The sequence below is a fragment of the Apodemus sylvaticus genome, chromosome 10 (genome assembly GCF_947179515.1).
Source record: "Apodemus sylvaticus chromosome 10, mApoSyl1.1, whole genome shotgun sequence".
NCBI classification, from domain to species: Eukaryota; Metazoa; Chordata; class Mammalia; order Rodentia; family Muridae; genus Apodemus; species Apodemus sylvaticus.
In genome coordinates, this window is record NC_067481.1 from 40,814,401 (window position 1) to 40,833,888 (window position 19,488).

General features: G+C 50.2%; 2 protein-coding genes across 2 annotated transcripts; one reads left to right on the forward strand and one right to left on the reverse strand.

Moving 5' to 3' along the window:
* The first annotated feature begins 1,690 nt into the window (after positions 1–1,690).
* On the forward strand, positions 1,691–10,008 carry Nle1 (notchless homolog 1). The gene is made up of 13 exons (XM_052196574.1): positions 1,691–1,788; positions 1,891–2,034; positions 3,009–3,226; positions 4,420–4,499; positions 5,181–5,257; positions 5,380–5,477; positions 5,972–6,164; positions 6,601–6,736; positions 6,841–6,887; positions 7,500–7,702; positions 8,924–9,083; positions 9,160–9,230; positions 9,735–10,008. The coding sequence occupies exons 1-13, from the start codon at positions 1,771–1,773 to the stop codon at positions 9,745–9,747; spliced, it is 1,458 nt and encodes a 485-aa protein (XP_052052534.1). The 5' UTR covers positions 1,691–1,770; the 3' UTR covers positions 9,748–10,008.
* Positions 10,009–10,958: 950 nt separating this feature from the next.
* On the reverse strand, positions 10,959–18,013 carry Fndc8 (fibronectin type III domain containing 8). The gene is made up of 4 exons (XM_052196451.1): positions 17,808–18,013; positions 12,858–13,227; positions 11,942–12,178; positions 10,959–11,419 (listed from the first exon to the last, which is right to left on the reverse strand). The coding sequence occupies exons 1-4, from the start codon at positions 18,011–18,013 to the stop codon at positions 11,267–11,269; spliced, it is 966 nt and encodes a 321-aa protein (XP_052052411.1). The 3' UTR covers positions 10,959–11,266.
* Positions 18,014–19,488: the final 1,475 nt, after the last annotated feature.

A 19,488-nucleotide genomic window follows, 5' to 3' on the forward strand; every position in this document is an offset into this window, starting at 1 on the left:
GTGAGTGGATAGACAGATTCCCTGCTCTCACGGGATGGATCTCAAGCCTGGAACCTCATTTGTGGTCCAAGCACTGAGGTACTTGACAAAGGATCCCACTACTAGCACAGGAGCTTTGGTTCTGTGGTACTTGGAGACGTTCAATTCCTGATTTAGTAATTCAGCCCACAAGCGTTTCTTCTGTGCCTCCTATATACCCGCGGACCTGTTGATAATGAGGAACTCCAGAAAGCTTGGAAAACACAGAACAAGAAAGACAGGGAAAGTTCTGAGAAAGGCTTCCCTAAGTCATTGAATTAATCCATGCAAAGCACTGAAAACACTATCCAGCAAAGAATAGAGGCTCAGTTCATTTTGTCGGATGAATAAATGTATGCATAGGAGTGAGTATAGATTTCAGCCAAGAGATGAACAACATGAAGAAGGCCAGAGGCGGGTGTGGTCGTGCATGCCTTTAATCCCAGCATTTGGGAGGCAGAGGTAGGCAGATTTCTGAGTTTGAGGCCAGCCTGGGCTACTGAGTTGAGTTCCAGGATAGCCAGGGCTATACAGAGAAACCCTGTCTTGAAACACCACCACCCCCACCCCACCCCCAAAAAAGAAGGCCAGAGGTAGAGTCCCTAGCAAATGGAGTCATTGCCCTCAGAAGAGGAAAAGTCTCCAAAGAGCACACAGGCTCCTTCTGGCCTTCTTCAACTTTTATTAGTCTCTTTTGTTTGTTTAGTATTTGTTGTTTGTTTGTTTGAGTCAGTTTTCCTTGTTAGACCTTGGATGTCCTGGAACTCACTCTGTAGACCAGGCTGGCTTTGAGCTCAGAGATCTGTCTGCCTGTCTCTGTCTCTGGAGAGCCTGGATTAAAGGCATGTGCTACCACACCCAGTTTAATAGTTCCTTATAGGCTCTGTTTTCTTTGGACTTACACATGAGGAAAGCAAAGACTCAAATCTGTCCATAACAGTTCCAGACAAAATAAATTGCCTGCCGGGCAGCGATGGTGAACGCCTTTAATCCCAACACTTGGGAGGCAGAGGCAGGCAGATTTCTGAGTTCGAGGCCAGCCTGGTCTACAGAGTGAGTTCCAGGACAGCCAGGGCTACACAGAGAAACCCTGTCTTGAAAAACCAATAAATAAATAAAGAAAGAAAGAAGCCGGGCACATTTATTTATGTCTCGAAAAAACAAACAAACAAACAAATAGCCTATGCAAAAGCAGATGCTGGAAAGGGCCACACCTTGAAAGAACTCAGAAAAATGCCAAGACAGCTGGGTACAGTGGCCCAGCATCCCATCCTAGGAGGCACAGACAAGAGGATCACGGAGTTCAAAGTCTACTTAGGCTACACACCCTTATCCTATCTCAATACACACACACACACACACACACACACATACAGTAAAACCCACAAACTAACCCATAAATAAAGTTTCTGCCTCAATCCAAAAGTTTCCTGGTTTGTATTTACACCCCTGCTGCCTGGACCCTGGAGGTCTCAACCATCTCCCGCCTCTGTCAGCTAGGCGGGCAAATTAATTTCTCTGGGTTTTGGCCAGAGTCGCTGTTGTGAAAAGTATGAAGGACCACATCCCACAAGGGCTAATGTAGAAGGCGCCGAGGGAGGACACCTGGTGACCCCATTGGCAATCACGGCCTCTGGAGCGGCCTGACTCCTCCAAACACGAGAGGGCGCTGTGGCTGGCGGTTGCCCCGGCCCGACATGGACGTGACGCTCCGTCTTTCCGCCTCGGTTCTCCTCCACGTGGGGACGCAGGATGGCGGCGGCCGTGGCGGTAGGTGTACGCGCACGGGGCGGAGACGCCGGTTCTCCGCGTGGGGTCCCCAGGCTGGAGGGAAGCGGAGGGGACTGACAGCCTCCCGGATTGCTTCTGCAGGACGATGCGGCGCCAGGCGACGTGCAGCGGCTGCTCGTACAGTTCCAGGATGAGGGCGGTCAGCTGCTGGGCTCCCCGTTCGACGTGCCCGTCGACATCACGCCGGACAAGCTGCAGCTCGTGTGTAACGCGCTCCTGGCCCAGGTGAGCACCCCAAAACGAAGCCACGGTGTTCTGGGGACCCAGCTGCTCACCGACAGTGTTGGTGGCGTGGGTCGACCCCAGGAAAAGTGTTCTCCATGCCGATTCACCTGCAGATAGACTGTATTTTGAACTCATCGGATGCAGTATTTCCGTGACTTCTTGTCACAGCCCAACATAAGCATCCCCATTTTACAGAGATGCCCAGCGGGATTAAATTAATCGCATGGTGGATACGGTTGTTGGGATTGAGCATTGGAGCCCAAATCGATTTAGCTAGACTCAAAATCTGTGCTCTTAACCTTTCTACCAGTGTCGCCCTCTGATGGGGCGGAGACGCAGTTGATTACATTAGCCTACATTTTTAACCAGCCCTTTGAATATTCGTTTTACAATTGCAACACAATGTTGGCGGTTCTCAGTTTATGTTGCTTGTGTATTGACTCTCATCTTAGACCTTAACAATACCAAAGACCTGAATTAGTCGTCAGGGTTAGGGCTTTGAGCCTATATAAAGTATATGAAGTAGGCTTTTTTTTTAATCCATCAAGTGGAGATATTAATGTCTAATTCCCAGTATTGTGAGATGCAGATAAGGGGCTCCAAAGTTCTGCGAGCGGCCTGGGAATACTTCTCAATCTTATAAAGAAAATAAGTTATGCCCTCTAGGTGTGGTAGTGCACACTTTTAATCCCAGCACTCGGGAGATAGAGGCAGGCAGATTTCTGTGAGTTCAAGGCCAGCTTGGACTATAAAGGGAGTTCCCAAACATCCAGGGCTACACAGAGAAACCCTGTCTAGAAAAATAAACAGGTCATACTCGGTGCATCCCAAGCAAGGTGGCTGGAAGACAGCCTCACCTCTTCCCCCCCCCCCCCCCAGCTCAGTGGGGAGCTAGCTCACCCCACCCCCACTGAGGGCGGCCACTCATCCTTCTATAGCACAGTTCTCCATTATTCCATTGTTCTTGCCCTCAGGAGGAGCCCCTGCCCCTTGCTTTCTATGTCCATGATGCTGAGATTGTGTCCTCACTGGGGAAGACGCTGGAGTCACAGTCTGTGGAGACAGAGAAAATCATAAACATCATCTACCAGCCCCAAGCTGTCTTCAAGGTCCGCGCTGTGACACGATGCACCAGTTCATTGGAGGGTCACAGTGAAGCCGTCATTTCTGTGGCCTTCAGCCCCACAGGAAAGTAAGGACATTGGCAGAATTGTTGGGATGTGGCGGGGTGGCCTCTAACAGGTGGAGAGGACCCTCCTGAGTTATTCATGGGGGTCTTAGGCTGCCTGTCATAGACTTGGGGTCTGAACTCAAGTTGCAAGTAAGAGACTTTCTTACTGGGGTTCGGTCCCAAAGGCTAAGGACAGTACCTGGCTCGGAAGAGCTTATCTTGGTCATCTGGAGCTATTCCTTCCCAAGCTGTGTTACTTAAACAAGTCAGATTTCTGCATCTGTTACGATCATTTCTTATAGTACTCTAAGAATATGAACACTTGAGCAGGTGGTGGTAGTACATGGCTTTAATCTCAGCACTCAGGAAGCAGTGGCAGGTGAGTTTGAGGCCAACCTGATTTTAAATAGTGAGTCCAGGACAGCCAGGACTACATAGAAAGACCCTGCCTCAAACAACAGAAGAATATGAAAAGTTTCAAAAGCTTTTTTCCAGAAATTTCCAAGGAAGCAGAGACTGGGCAGGCAGGTCTTTGTGAGTTCTAAGTCAGCCTGTTCTACAGAACAAGTTCTAGGTCAGCCAGGGCTAACCAGAGAAACTCTGTCTTTAAAAAAAGGGGGGGGGTACCAGGAGTGGTGGTGCACACCTATAATCCCAGCACTTGGGAGGCAGAGGCAGGCGGATTTCTGAGTTCGAGGCCAGCCTGGTCTTAAACAAACAAACAAACAAATAAATAAATAAATAAATAAATAAATAAATAAATAAATGGGAGGGGGTGGACTTAGGGGTTAAGAGCACTGGCTGCTCTCCCAGAAGACCTGAGTTCAATTCCTAGCACGCACATAACAGGTCACAACTGTCTGTAACTCAGATCCCAGGGGATCCAGCATGCACATTGCATATAGGCACACGTGTAGGCAGAATGTCTGTTCATGTAAAATAAAGGTTAAAAAACATTAGAAACACAAAGTGGGTGGATGATTGGATGGATGGATGGACGGACAGATGGATGGATGGAGCTGTTCCTGTTGGGAAGGAAGAAGAGAGAAGTGACCTCCTAGGGTCTTTTCCTAGGTAGCATTAGTGTCCTGTTTCTCCTCAGGGAATGGAGAGTCTGTTCCCAGAAGATGGTTGGCTAGGCTGCAGGAATGCACATGTGCATTGTCAGGGCGGGGCCCCCCCACTGCAGCAGTCAAGCCTCCTCTCTTCCCCAGGTACCTGGCCAGTGGTTCCGGAGACACCACTGTGCGCTTCTGGGATCTCAACACTGAGACACCGCATTTCACATGCAAAGGTGAGTGTGCCTTTAACCACGTAAGGGGTCCTAGTGCATGCCAAGTGGGTAGCTCAGTAGTTCCTGGTAGGGCTCTGAAGAATCCAGCCCATTAGCATCCTGTTCCCAGCTGTCTGTTCCTTGAGGCCAGTCAGCCACTTGGAAAGAAGCAAGTGTGTGGTATGGGGAGGAGCTGAACCACTGGTTATAGGGACAACTTGACTTAAGTCAGCCTCTGTCACAAAGGTTCCCAGATGTTAACAGAGATCAGAATCACCTGGAGAGCTTGTTGAAATCAAGTGGTCCTTAGCCACTCCCACCCACACCCTGGACTCCCCAGAGCTTTGTTTGAGCAGATCTAGGGTGGGGCCTGGGTACCACCAAGAGTTCAGTGCGTGGCACACGGCTCATCTAAGCTTTAGTTTTTGCATCTGAACACTTAGGGTAACTCTTGCTTTTCCTCTTAGACCTGATGTAAGAAGGGATGGTAGGTGTAGAAACACCTCATTCCAGTCAAGTGCAGAATTAACTAGGGCATGGCGGTGTTATCTGCTGTCAGCTGCAGCCGTAGCCTTAGGCTGTGTTCTCCCAACGGTTCCTTTGACCGTTGGTTAGGGAGGGTTTGTGGCACCATGCACTGCCTGGCACTGGCTCGAGATAAAGGTGAAATGGAACTCCTTTCTCCCTCCCTTGCTTTCCTAGGACACCGACACTGGGTCCTTAGCATATCCTGGTCCCCAGATGGCAAGAAACTGGCCTCAGGCTGCAAGAATGGCCAGGTAGGATAAATGGACAGACAATGGGCTCTGAGATCTTTAGTAGGGTGTGTTGGGGGGGGTCAACTGGGAGATCTTGGTGAGACGGGTTGAAGAAAGTTATTTTATGAGCTTCTGTCCTTCAGATTCTCCTGTGGGACCCAAGCACGGGGATGCAGGTGGGCCGGCCTCTCACTGGCCACAGCAAGTGGATCACAGGCCTGAGCTGGGAGCCCCTTCACATGTAAGTGACACCCACCCGCGACATCAATGCTACCACTGCCCCTGCTCAGTACAGAGACATATTTTGGTGAGAGTGAAGGAAACTTCCAGATGACAGTGACAGCTTGGCCTACCATGGCCACGCCCCCTGCTGCTTGGAGGAGGTGGCTCACCAGAGCACCTGAGCACAGCCTTGCCATGCTGTCAGAGAGCTGTCCCCAGGGCTGGAGAGATGGCTCAGCGGTTAAGAGCACTGACTGCTCTTCCAGAGTTCAAATCCCAGCAAACACATGGTGGCTCACAACCATCTGTACCAGGATCCGATGTCCCTTTCTGGTGTTCTGGTGTGTCTGAAGACAGCTACAGTCTACTCATATACATGAAATAAAGAAAATTAATCTTTGAGAGAGAGAAAGGGGGGGGGGTTGTCCCCAGCCTCTTTGAGTCCAGGCTGAGACACAGTATGTGCAGACAGGTGCTGCAGGCAGACCTGAGTTCACATTTCCCCTTCACCAGGAATCCCGAGTGCCGCTACGTGGCCAGCAGCTCCAAAGACGGCAGTATACGAGTCTGGGACACAACTGCAGGCCGCTGTGAACGCATCCTCACCGGGCACACACAGTCAGTCACCTGCCTCCGATGGGGAGGAGATGGGCTTCTGTATTCTGCTTCCCAGGACCGCACCATTAAAGTCTGGAGGGCACATGACGTAAGGGCTGGGAGTATTCCGAAGCCAGTCTGATGGGTCATGGGTGCCGGTGCCTTGCCCGTTACAAGCTTGTTATCAGAGGGTCTGGTGTTTCCAGAATTGTACCAGGAGTCCAGCCAGTGCTTCTGGAGAAGCAGCTTGGTGCAATGATGTGGGGGTTCTGGGGTTTTTTTAGAGCCTGTTTAGTTGTTTGCCAACTACCACACTCAAACCCATTTGACTGGGTAAACCCTTTTATTCCCTGAAGAGGTGCACCAGGCTTCCAGGTGCAGTTTGATGAGATGACTGACCATGCATCAGTAATGATTTCTTAGGTTCCTGATTCTTGCCTTAAGTCACCCGTCCAATGGTGGGGTATGGGCTGCGATCTCTCCCCTTGGTGCTAGGTATGTATGTCTGTTTCTGTGTATGTCTGACCTGTCTCCTTCTGCCCTAGGGTGTGCTGTGCCGTACTCTTCAAGGTCATGGCCACTGGGTAAACACCATGGCACTTAGCACAGACTATGCCCTGCGCACGGGGGCCTTTGAGCCTGCTGAAGCCACAGTGAATGCCCAAGACATGAAGGGGTCCTGTGAGTGAGGGGGGGAGGGAGGCTGCCAGTTCTCCTGCCTAGTGGGTGGATGTCTAACCAGTCTCGTTCTCTCTCTCTCTCCCTCCCTCCCCACGCCTGCGCAGTGAAGGAGCTGAAGGAGAGGGCATCGAGGCGCTACAGCCTTGTGCGGGTGAGTGTGCCGCCAACAAACAGCCCGGCTCTGGGCTCTTGTCATCTGGTCACAGAAACTCCCGCCACTTGGGCCTCTCTCCCGTCTAGCCCCAGCTCAGTGATTCTGTTCCAAAAAGTTGTTCTTGGGCGTCCTCCTTCCTAATCTTCAAGTCTTAACACGCCAGGCATCATTTACCAGAATCTCATTTACTACTATCGTCTTGTCTTTCCTTTGTTGTCTAAGGAGCACGTTTACATGGTCTAATGTTCAAAAGATACAAAAACGATTATGAAACGTCTTCCATCTTTCACAGATTCCTGCGTTGTTCCCTTGGAAAGAATCCAGTGCTACCAATATCTGATCTAATCCATAGTATCAGCTTGCACAGACTGAATGCGTGCAGTACAGCTCGACTATGAAAACCATCCCCCTTTTAGCACCATTCTGTACCTTAGCTTGTATCTTAGGACTCCTTCCATTTAGGTATAGAATTCCCTCTCCTTACGGGCCAGCCTGGAGTTTCATGTCAGCTTGTGTCCCTGCCAGGCCTCATTTCCCTAGTTCTGACCTCAGTCGCTGTTGCATAGCCAGTATCTGACCACATCCAACGCAGTGTGCTTTCTTGCCCAGGGCCAAGGCCCAGAGAGGCTGGTCTCTGGCTCAGACGACTTCACCTTATTCCTGTGGTCCCCAGCAGAGGACAAGAAGCCCCTCGCCCGGATGACAGGACACCAGGCACTCATCAACCAGGTGCTCTTCTCTCCCGACTCGCGTGTCGTGGCCAGCGCCTCCTTCGACAAGTCTATCAAGCTGTGGGATGGCAGGACGGGCAAGTGAGTGGAGGGGGGAGGCTGGCCCTTAGCAGCAGTGGGGTTTAGCATGAACTTGACACTGCTTGCTCTTTGTGTGGCACTGGCTGGGTCTGATTTCCTCACCCACACTTCTGACACATAGACCCCCTCACCTCAGCACTGATTTTGGATTGGCAAAATGGCATCTTTAGGGCTAGTGACAGGGCCAGGGACGAGGAGAAGGTGAACAGTAGCTAGAAATGTGTCCACACACGCAGAGGGTGCTCCACACACCAGTGGCACCAGCATCTCTTGACAGAAAAGCAGAATGCAGGGGTTTAAAGAGCTACCATTTACCGCTCTTGCAGAGGACCCACGTTCAAGCCCCAGCACCCACGTCAGGCAGTTCTCAACTCGTGTAATTCAAGTTCCAGTCCTTTGGCCTTCACAGGCCCCTGCAATTATGTATTTAATAATGAAAATATACCTGTGTTGGGCAGTAGTGGCTCACACCTTTATTCCCAGCACTCAGAAGGCAAAGGCAGGCGGATCTATGCGTTTGAGGCCAGCCTGGTCTACAGAGTGAGTTCCAGGCCAGCCAGGGCTACACAGAGAAACCGTGCCCTGAAAAAAAAATCTCTTTTAACGGTTTAAAAAAAAAATGCAAGTACAGATTCCAGTGTGAACCTTGTAAATCAGCATCTGATTCGTTTGGGTCACATGATCGTGCTGTCAGCTAAAGTCTGAGAGGCCCTGATGTGAGGGGGTGGGGTGCACCAGCCATTATTGGGTGAAGAGACATGATGTGTGGGAAAAGAGGAGGAGTATCTGTCGGTGTGCATTTTCACACAGCAGTTCTTTAAAGTGGTAATTCAGATCCTTTAGAAAGCCAAGAAACTGAGTCTGAATGGCTTAACCAGATATCACAGCTAGACTCCATTAACTTGAAAGCACCAGCTGGGCCTGGCCCATGGTTAGTTCCACGCCACCTGTCAGTTGGCACCTGTTAGGTTGGAGGACACCAGGCAGATGGACTAAGCAGGTGGCACATTGGACTTTGAGGCATGCAGCGTCATGTGCGTCTGGAGGCTTCGATAGAGGGAGCTGGAGAAGTTTCACAAAACAGTAATGGCCAATAATGATCAAAATGGTCTAGCATAGGACCCAGGCAATGCTAGCAGGTAGCCAAGGTGAGCGCCGCTGTTGTGGATACGGAGGACATGTCGAAGATCTAATACCCATCACTGGCTTCCCCTGCCCCAGGTACCTAGCTTCCCTGCGTGGCCACGTGGCTGCCGTGTACCAGATTGCCTGGTCAGCTGACAGCCGGTTGCTGGTCAGTGGCAGCAGTGACAGCACACTGAAGGTGTGGGATGTGAAGGCCCAGAAACTGGCCACAGACCTGCCTGGCCATGCCGATGAGGTAAGGCTCACTGCATGGTGGCTGTGCCTGGCCCTGGCCCTCAGCTCTTTGCTGTCTGACCCCTTCCTCTGTTTAGGTGTATGCTGTTGACTGGAGTCCAGATGGCCAGAGAGTAGCAAGCGGCGGGAAAGACAAGTGCCTCAGGATGTAAGCGCCAGTATGGTAGATAAACGGGTGTTCCGTTCTCCTGGCCCACATTGACCAGCTCCTCTGTGCTCTTTGCCATGGCCTGGAATTCAGAGGGACACTCTCGGGCACAAGGGCCAGATTCCTCCATGGGAGGTAGAGATAGGGGGTTATGGGAGACTCTGGGAGAACCTGTGGGTCTCCACAATGCAGTAGTTCGTCGTTAAGGTATCAGGCTTTGCAGTCGTGGGACCTGGGTTCAGATCTCCCTGGCCGCGTGCAGGCTCAGCACCTTTCTAGACAGGAGGGTCACAGGCGAAGTGAACACTGACACCTAAAGCACCCTGCTTGTGACTGCAACTTGATGCTTGGCGGTAGACTGGGCAGGGCTGAGGGGAGGAGAGGGTTCCTGACTGAGGTGTGTCGTGGGTACACAGTTGAGTTTCAGAGCTAGAGCAGGCGCCAGGCTCTCGACAGGGCTGCAGGCAGCATGGATCCCTCCCTCACTGCTCCTCCTCACTGCAGATGGAGAAGATGAGTCCCCAGCTTCCTGCCCCCTGCTGGATTCAGCCTCCGCCTGCCCTGCCAGAGACCAAGGGATGCACATGGCCACCTGCCCAAGACAGGTCTCCAGTGTGTGGCAGTCAGGATGTCACAACGTGGAACCAAGCCACGGGCCCCTCCTGGCTAACAGCAATGGGGAAGCCAGACCTCTGGCTCCCGCGTCCTTTTCCAAGGGTCAGCTGAGCAGGCCCAGACCCTAGGCTATGTCTGTGGCCAAATAAAGAACTTATATTTTGTGTTCATGTTGCAGCTTCTTGTCCTAGAACCCCCTCGCTCAGTCAGTGACTCTGAGAAGGCCCCTGGCTCGCACTGGATGACGGTAGCCCGGGCTGATCAGGAAGCTGCCCCTCCGTGCTTCACAGTAAGGGAGAGGCCAGCGGCCAGTGGAAAGGCTAAGGTGGGCTGCCCGTAGCCATCCTGCCACGTGTCTATTTGCACAAACTAAAAAGTACACGCATCTAGCAGCCGTGTTCTCAGCCTGCTCATGAGGACTCTGGTATTAGATGACAGCCTTGCCAGTGTGTCTGTCCTGGCCCTGCCAGATCCCCAGCACTGCACCACACCCTTGGGCTAGAGGGGATGGCCAGCAGGGAGGCAGCTGGTGTGGGCCAGTTCTGACATGGGCACAGTATCCTGAGGGACCTTGAAGGAATGAAAGGTATCCCAGGCTTTCAGGCTGAGACCTTTGCCCTGTAAGAACCTACTGTCGTTTCCTCCTGCAGAATGAATGGTTAGCCGGGTTCAGCATTGCCTGGTCATAGTCTTGTGGGGAGATCTGTGTCCACCTGGTGATAGAGCCTTAGGCTTCCAACCTCCATTTGCATACCACCTAGCTGAGTATTCAGCCTCCCCTCTCAACATCAGAATAGGCCTGTGTGAGGCACGGGAACCAGCAGTTAGATGTGCCCAGTGTCAGGCATGTGTGTCACAGTGATCTGCACCCATGCCCAAAAGGCCTTGTATTAGGATGAACTAGCTCCGAGCCCCAGGAGACAATGGCCTGGTACTCATAAGGGAAGGGTTCATAAACTAGCCAGAACATTCCCCTGAAGCTGGCAGTTGTCTTGAGTGTCAGCCATCCTTATTCTACCTGCCAGACTGCTGGTCCTGACAGGAGGCCTGTGCTCTGGCCTAACTTAGGCTTGTGGCAACAGGAAGCAGAGTTTCAGGGTGCTGTATGGGCCTTCAGTTCTTTAATGGGGACCTGGAACCAGCCCAGGTCAGGGAGGAAGGGGGGTAGTACCTAGCAGCTATCGGGCAGTGACTGAGCCTGGCCCAGCCCAAGATGTCTCTAGATGAACGGGACTCCTGTCTATCCAGGGCCCCAACCCAGGGGTGAGGTTCCAATTCATCTGCCCCAGGCCCTAGGCTGGTGGATAACTAGTGGTTCTTTGGCTTGGTGCTTGATAGTACAGTACATCTCATGGTTCTGGTTCCTGAGGACCCAGAACCAAGGCAGACAGTGGGCAAGGGACAGCCTCAACCCACACCCCTTAATACGGATATAGGTATTCCAGATCCTCCAGCCTCCGCATCTCCTCCATTGTCATGGACACGGTTCTCCGCTGAGGTTGCTTGCGCTGCACGGTGACCTGGATGGGATTGTTCTCGGGGAAGCTGTTGAAGTCGGTAGACACGGTTGCAAACTGAAATAAAACGAACCCGTTCAGGATGCCTGCCCGGACTAGCTTTGGCTCTCTCGTCTCTCCGTCACCCTCTTGCTGCTAAGTGAGACTGTGGCCTCCTGCCACATGGTCCCTGTGGGGTTCTCTCTACCCTAACCCTTGACATCTACAAGCTGTTCCCTATGGTCTCTCCCATTTTCTCTTCACAATTCTTGGTCCACTCACAGTTACTGGAATTAAGGAACACAATAACTTGTGGCTTTGGGAAATGAACATGATGATACTTCTATAATTATCCATTTGCATTTCTAATGGGCTCTGAACTGCTTAACCCATAAACCTTTCAGGGAACAGCAGTCTGGAATTAATGTGTGTTGGCCCAGGCATGAGGAAAGCACGCGAGGATAAGAGGCGTGGGGAATTCCTACCCATCAACACCCCTGTACTTTCTCACCCATCTGGGCCAATGATTTTGACCTTCAGTTGGCCATCTCTTGACCTGCCGCCCCTCCCTAGTCCTCTGCCTTGGCTTCCAGGACTCACCTTGTAGGGCTTGCACCACTTCCCCACCCCAGCTGTGTTGGCGGCCCGGACGGTAAGGCAGTAACTCGTGTTCGACTTCAGTTCCATCAGCTTGACTGTGGTACCCAGGATCTTGTTGAAGATCCAGGGGCGGTTCTTGACCCTGGGCACCTCCTTGTCACCTGGTCTGGTTGCCTCCTGCAGCAGCACCTGGTAGAAACTGACCTGCTGCTTGCCTGCAGGATAAGTCCAGGAAATCTAGGCGAAGAGAGAACCCAGGCTTCTTCAGGTCTAGCCTGGCCCATGATGTATGTGTGTGTGTGTGTGGGGGGGGGGCATCACAATGGCCCTTCCAGTCCTCTTCCTACTGGAGCTCACTCGGGTCTAGAGGGAGGTGCACCCACATGCCTTGCAGCACGGGCACAGAGGAGTCAGTTGAAAACTACCTGTGGGAAGCATCTTTAACAACTATAGAGGTTAGCACGCAGCAACTAAGGACAGACTAGAAATCTGAGTATCTCCGGGAGTTACCATAACATTTCTATTACCTGGGACTGTGTAAGCAATGCATATTGTCAGGCCTTGAACCCTCTAGGGATGGAGTCTAGGTATTACCAAGGTGGACTATAGGAACATCCCTGCCAGAAGCCCTTGGGACACACTGAGGCTGTTGTTCCTGCCTATTTCCAACCAAGCACTGGCTGAAAGTAACCTTTCTTTCTGAATTCCTGACAAACTTGATCCAGCTCTTTTGCATTGAACAGGGAAGCAACGAGCCCATTTCATCTCGTGCTGAAGCTCTGTAGACTCACGCTCTCCTGCCGCCCTTCCTAAACCATGAACTATAGGACAGAATGCAGGGGTGAGTCCTTCACGCTCCCCACAGAGCTGGGTTCAGAGTCTACACAGAAAGCCATTGCCCAGAGGAAAAACATACCACAGCTGTGGAGTCGCCAACAGTGTGTTCACAAATGAACGGAGGCTCGGGCACATCCATGACCACGGAAGACTCAGAGCGTGTTGAGGAGGTGTCTGTGTCCAGTGCAGGGTTGTCAAGGTCCAACAGGCCCCTGGTGGCCATTTGGGACTTAGATGAACGGGGGCAGAGGGCCAGATTATCCTTTTCTGTGGTCTTGACCAGTGATGATAAACTGAGCTTGTTCAGCTCGCCCTCCAGGATGCCGGCAAAGAAACTGCTATTGGGCTGGGTCACAGCCATTTTGATGGGGTTCATGAGGGTAGATGGTACGGGGGACATACTAGTGTCATCCGAGCTGTATTCAGAGTCTTCCACTGGCATCTGCATCCTGGAGTGGGAAGGATATGGATGTCAGACGGAGGATGTCAGATGTCACCCGGAACTACCCCAACGCGTCCGGCCTGAGGAACCCTGAGCACATGCTCTGGGGACACAGTTTACCTGTATCCCCAACTGTGAGATAGTTTGAAGCATGCTCACCAGCAGCTGGGCCTAAGATTTCACAGGGTGCTCATTCTTGACCCCTGCTCCCCAGTGGGGACAGGAGCTGCATTTTAAATAAGATCTTCAGGTGTGTCTGGCATTAAGTGTTCCAAGAAACAATTTTAGAAACTACTAAAGCTGAATCCTCCCACCAAAATGGGGTGCAAGTGTCCCAGAAAATGACCACAGCCAACTGGCCAGGGTGAAGGGAAATGTCTGCAAATACCTCATAAGAAGGCAATAAATTAAGCTCATTTCTTTGCTAATGCTTTTTTTACTATGACTTCATGTTTAATGTGATTTTATTTACTTAGATTTTAATGACATCTAACACTATTAATTATGAAGCATGTGAAATTAATAGTCTGTATTATGTGTGATACATATATTGGAGGAATTCTCTTGTTCCACTGGGTATGGTGGCACAAACACACTTGTAATTCTAGCACCCCAGAGGCTGAGGCAGGAGGCTCCAATATCCCAAGCCAGTCTTGGCTATATAATGAGACTCCTGACTCAAAAAAAGAGTAAAAAGCAAAGCAAAACAAACAAAAATTCTTGTTCCCCTGTTTTGTTTTGAGTGATAATTTCCCATAAGCTCATATGTTTGGATGCTTGGTCCCCAGTTAGTGAAACTGTTAGGGAAGGATTTGGAGGTGTGGCCTTGTTGGAGGAGGTGTGGCCTTGTTGGAGGGGGTGTGGCCTTATTGAAGGAGGTGTGGCCTTATTGAAGGAAGCAAGGTTTTGTTGGAGGAGATGTGTGACTGTGGGTGGAGTTTGAGGTTTCAAAGCTAGCACTATCCTCCCCCAACCCCACCCCATCACCAGCCTGTAGCTTCCGGGTCAGATGTAAGATCTCAGGAATTTCTAGCACCACACCTGCCTGCCTGCCACCATGCTTCCTGCCATGATGATAAAGGACTGGCCCTCTGACACTATAAACAAGCTCACAATTAAATGCTTCCTTCTGTAAGTTACTTTGGTCATGGCAATAGAACAGTAACTAAAACATCACCCCCCTTTTTTTTAAATTAGGGGATATTTTAGACACACACCATGAGAAACATGTTACACTTTCGGAAATTAAGATATATTGGCTTTACTAAGACCCTCTGGACACCCCTCCTCTCAGACTACATATCCTCTAGCTGGCAAGGAGTAAGGTTTTTTTAAACCTGTTTATTATTCACTGTGTGTCGTCTTAGGCTTTCTGCATATGTATGCTAACCCAAGGCAAGACCTATTCCTTCGCATGTTTTGCATGTCTCAAGATTATATAAATAAAAGGTATCGTCCAGCAATGCCGATCTAAAGCCTGGGTTTGTTTGTACTGACACCACATGCCGTGAGGCCTCGCCCATTTTGTCTGTTTCATGTTTTTGTGTATGTGACATGAATATTTGTTGCTTTTTCATTTATGTGCGCAGACACTTTACCTACATGTATGTATGAACACCACATACATGCAGAGGCCAGAAGAGGACATTGGATCTGCTGGAATACAGAGAGTTCTGACATCAAGTGGGTGCTGGGAACCTGACCCTGGTCCTCTGGAAGATCAGCCAGTGCACTTAGGTCTGAGCCATCGCTCCAGTCCCCGCATGGAAATGTGTATTGTTGCCATTCTTTGCTATTACAAAAGAAATACATGACTCTGCATTGTCTTGGCGATGAAGTGTACCAATCAAAACAAAAAATAGCTTTCAAATCCTTAAGAATGATTTTGATTGATACATATCTATAATGAAAACTAAGTATCACAGACCGATCAATCCTGGCCTATGATGTGCTCTGTGGCTTCTGAATCTGTGTCTAGATATTATTTTCATTTTGGTTTCTACCAGCTAAGATTTTCTGGCATGTAAACAGGTCCCTCTCTACCTTTCTTAGTCCACTTTGGCTTACAACTTCCCATTTGCTTCGCGGTCCATACGCCCTCCCTCGGCTCCAACCCACCAACTCCTGAGACAGCTGGATGAGTCTAGAACTCTCACCCCCTCCCAGCCCACACTGGCCCTTGAAGGACAGTTGAAGCAGATGTTCTTTAAGTCCTGTATTTGTAGGTTGACGTGTCAGGACGCTGCCAGTGTTTATTTAGACTATCCTCAGAATCTATATTTCAGAGTCACCTACTGAAGCTGGGCAGCCTTGGCACATGCCTTTAACCCCAGCACTCAGGAGGCAGAGGCCAGCCTGGTCTACAGAGCAAGTTCCAGGACAGCCAGGGTTACACAGAGAAATCCTGTCTTAAAAACCAACCAACCAGCTGGGTGGTGGTGGTACACACCTGTAATCCTAGCATTCTGGGAGGCAGAGGCAGGCGGATTTCTGAGTTCGAGGCCAGCCTGGTCTACAGAGTGAGTTCCAGGACAGCCAGGGCTATACAGAGAAACCCTGTCTCGAAAAAACCAAATCCAAAAAAAAAAAAAAAAAAAAAAAAAAAAAAAAAGTAAACACCAACCAACCAACAACAACATGAACAAAACCAAAACAGACTCCCCTACTGGAAAAGCTAGTGCTGAAGTAGGCACAGAAATCCACTGGACCCTGGACTGCTTGTTGAACATGTCTCCTCCCTGATATCTGCAGCAGCCCTGCTGGATGGCTGTTAGCCCCTGAAGTTGGTCGAGGCCATTTATCCGAGTGGTAGAACTTGGATTTGCACTCAGGACTCCTTGCTTGGTGGTGGCACACGCCTGTAATCCCAGCACTTGGGAGGCAAAGGCAGGCGGATTTCTGAGTTCGAGGCCAGCCTGGTCTACAGAGTGAGTTCCAGGACAGCCAGGGCTACACAGAGAAATCCTGTCTTGGAAAAACAACAACAACAACAACAATAATAAAGGAATTATAGCTGGGCAGTGGTGGCGCATGCCTTCAATCCCAGCACTTGGGAGGCAAAGGCAGGTGGATTGCTGAGTTTGAGGCCTGCCTGGTCTACAGAGCAGAGTTCCATGACAGCCAAAGCTACACAGAGAAACCCTGTCTCAAAAAAAAAAAAAAAAAAAAAATTCATGTCTGGGACTGGAGAGATGGCTCAGTGGTTAAGAGCACTGGCTGCTCTTGTAAAGGTCCTGAGATTAGTTCCCAGAATCCAGATGATAGTAGCTCAAAACAGTAATGACAAAACATTGTACTAAGCCCAGGGCCCATTTATGGGTCACTTCAGTAAGACTGTACTATTTCAGGCTGGAGAGATGGCTCAGAGCTTAAGACCAGTGGTCCTGAGTTCAATTCCCAGCAACCACATGGTGGCTCACAACCATCTGTAATGAGATCGGTTGCTCTCTTTCTTCTTTCTTTCTTTCTTTCTTTCTTTCTTTCTTTCTTTCTTTCTTTCTTTCTGTCTGTCTGTCTGTCTGTCTTTCTTTCTTTCTTTCTTTCTTCCTTCCTTCCTTTTTTCTTTCTTTCTTTCTTTTTTCTCTTTCTTTCTTTCTTTCTTTTTTTTTTTTTTTGGTTTTTCGAGACAGGGTTTCTCTGTGTAGCCCTGGCTATCCTTGGAACTCACTCTGTAGACCAGGCTGGCCTCGAACTCAGAAATCTGTCTGCCTCTGCCTCCCAAGTGCTGGGATTATAGGCATGCGCCACCACGCCTGGCTTAGTTGCCCTCTTCTGGCCTACATGCAGGATGCTATATACATAGTAAATAAAATCTAATATGTGTACACACACACACACACACACACACACACACACAATTTTCTCAGTAACCACCCTGTACGCCTTTCCCTTTCCCTGGAGCTATTCCTCTAAGAAGTCTCCCTTTTCTGCACCTTATCCCAAGCTAGACCAGACCTTGGCTTCTCAAGCTGCCCTGTGATGGTATTTTCCAGGCTCTACTGTATCTCCTTTACTGCCTGATGTCCCCCCCACCTCTGACACCACTAGCACCAGGCCTGACAGTTTTTGGAGGCAGGGTCTATGCTTCCCAGCTTTGCGTCCCCCAACTTGATGCTGGGTCATATTTCTCAATGGGAGGAAAAGAGTTTTGTGGTGTAAGATAGAGAAAATTGAGACTTACTCAGCAGACCGGTGAACCTCGGCTGGAAGACGGGCGGGGCATTAAAGTGAGAGAAATGAAGGAGACACAGGGAAGGCATAGACCGGCAAGCAGGCTAAGCAGCACCCTCTGACTAGTCCAGGAAGGTCTCCTAGAGCAGGCAACCCACATGCTCTCAAAACTGATGTGCGACTGGGCCAGCCTGGTCTATGGAGTGAGTTCCAGGACAAGCCAGGGCTACACAGAGAAACCCTGTCTCGAAAAACCAAAAACCAACCAAACAAACAACAAAACAAAACAAAAACTGATGTGTGGCTCAGGGCGGATGCATGGGGAACCTCCTGATATGTTCCTCCCTGAGGGACCAGCCACTGTGGGCTGCAAAGCTTCTCCAGCCTTAGAAAAGAGGACCCCAAATTGTATCTTACATGACATCAGTGGGCTCATCCTCTGAGCAGTTGACCAAGCTGCGTCTCGAGGGAAGCAGGAGGCCTTTGGTAGCCATGGACCGGTTAATAAACTTAGGGTTTGGACAGGGCTTTGGCACTTGGTCGATCACATTCACAACATTGAGGGCTTCCTTCTTCGGTACAGCTTCCTCCCCACCCCCCACCTTACAGAATACCGTTGCCATCTGGTGTGGGTGGGGTGCAGGGTTGCCACCACCCTGCAGGATAACCAGCTGGCAGGAAGCAGAGAAAAACTGAGGCAAAGGTCCCACCCTTGGTTTGGGTGAGATGGGTTTGCAATGCTCTGACTTCACAATCACCACAGAGTGTAACAATCAGGGGCCAACCTCTCCTGGATATGAGGTTTGTTGTGCAGCCGGACAGACCAAAGGCCTGGGTTTTCGGTGGACATGAGCCAAGAAACAAACTTGATGGCCTCTTCCGGCACACTCGGCCCCTCTAGGCCACATTTGTGGTCACAGCTACTCGGCCTTCTTCAGAGGACTTCAAAAGGCTTGATGCCTGTGTCCCCTTAGAGCTGTCCAGGAAGGGGTAGCACCCCACTTGGCCTGAACCAACACAGACTCTGAAGAGGAGGCTTTTGCCCACTGATGCTCTGTCCTGGCATCTAAGCAGCAAATCCCACTGTAGCCAGTGTCATAGGCACAGCAAAAGCTTACTGCGGGTGGTGGCTCACACAGTAGCCAGTTTCAGGGCTAGGATTCCAAACACCTTGAAAGACTGAGAGGCAGTGGTGAACATGGGGAGCTATTTCTAAAAACGAGCCATACGTCTCTGCTGTTTAGAGAGCCTGAGTACAGGTTTTAGAAAGCACACCGCAGCTTCCGAGGAGGGAAAAAGCTGTATAACCCCAGCTTTGCAGCTGTGTGGCTTGAGATTCGGTTCTGTGCTTCCTAGCTGTGTAACTCAGAGAATAGCAATTTTACTGAGCCCCAATTCCTTCAACTACAAAATACAGGCAGAAATAGAACCTCACTCAAGGTTTTGTGAAGAAACTGCTTTATTTCTTCTGCTAGATGTGGTTTTTAAAAAAAGGCATTTCAAAAGAGTAAACTTGAGCCAAGCAGTGGTAGTGCACGCCTTTAATCCCAGCACTTGGGAGTGAGGCAGGTGGATTTCTGAGTTCGAGGCTAGCCTGGTCTACAGAGTGAGTTCCAGGACAGCCAGGGCTACACAAAGAAACCCTGTCTCAAAAAACATATATTGGTTTATATATACTTTATATATTTTATATATCAAGCATTTCCCTACTCCCATTAAAACCTTTGGAAAATATTGGGCTAGAGAAAGGGCTAAGTGGTTAAGGGCACTGTCTGCTTTTCCAGAAGACCAGTACCCACATGGTGGCTCAAAGCCATCTGTAACTCCAGTCCAGGAGAATATGACCCCGCCCTCCGGCTGCTTTGGGTACCAGGCATGCAAGGGGTACATAGACATCCATGCAGGTAACACACACACACACACACACACACACAAATACACACACAGCCGGGCGGTGGTGGTGCACGCCTTTGATCCCAGCACTTGGGAGGCAGAGGCAGGTGGATTTCTGAGTTCAAGGCCAGCCTGGTCTACCGAGTGAGTTCCATTACAGCTAGGGCAACACAGAGAAACCCTGTCTCAAAAAAACAAACAAACA

Bases quoted from the DNA above. Each gene is read 5' to 3' on its own strand.
- Fndc8 (XM_052196451.1), bottom strand. From the start codon at position 18,013: ATGGCAACGGTATTCTGTAAGGTGGGGGGTGGGGAGGAAGCTGTACCG. The intron at 13,228-17,807 runs GTAAGATACAAT...TTCCCACTCCAG, and splicing joins GATGAGCCCACTGATGTCAT to GATGCAGATGCCAGTGGAAG. The intron at 12,179-12,857 runs GTATGTTTTTCC...CTCTTCGCCTAG, and splicing joins TTGGCGACTCCACAGCTGTG to ATTTCCTGGACTTATCCTGC.
- Nle1 (XM_052196574.1), top strand. The intron at 4,500-5,180 runs GTGAGTGTGCCT...TTGCTTTCCTAG, and splicing joins ACCGCATTTCACATGCAAAG to GACACCGACACTGGGTCCTT. The intron at 7,703-8,923 runs GTGAGTGGAGGG...CCCCTGCCCCAG, and splicing joins TGGGATGGCAGGACGGGCAA to GTACCTAGCTTCCCTGCGTG.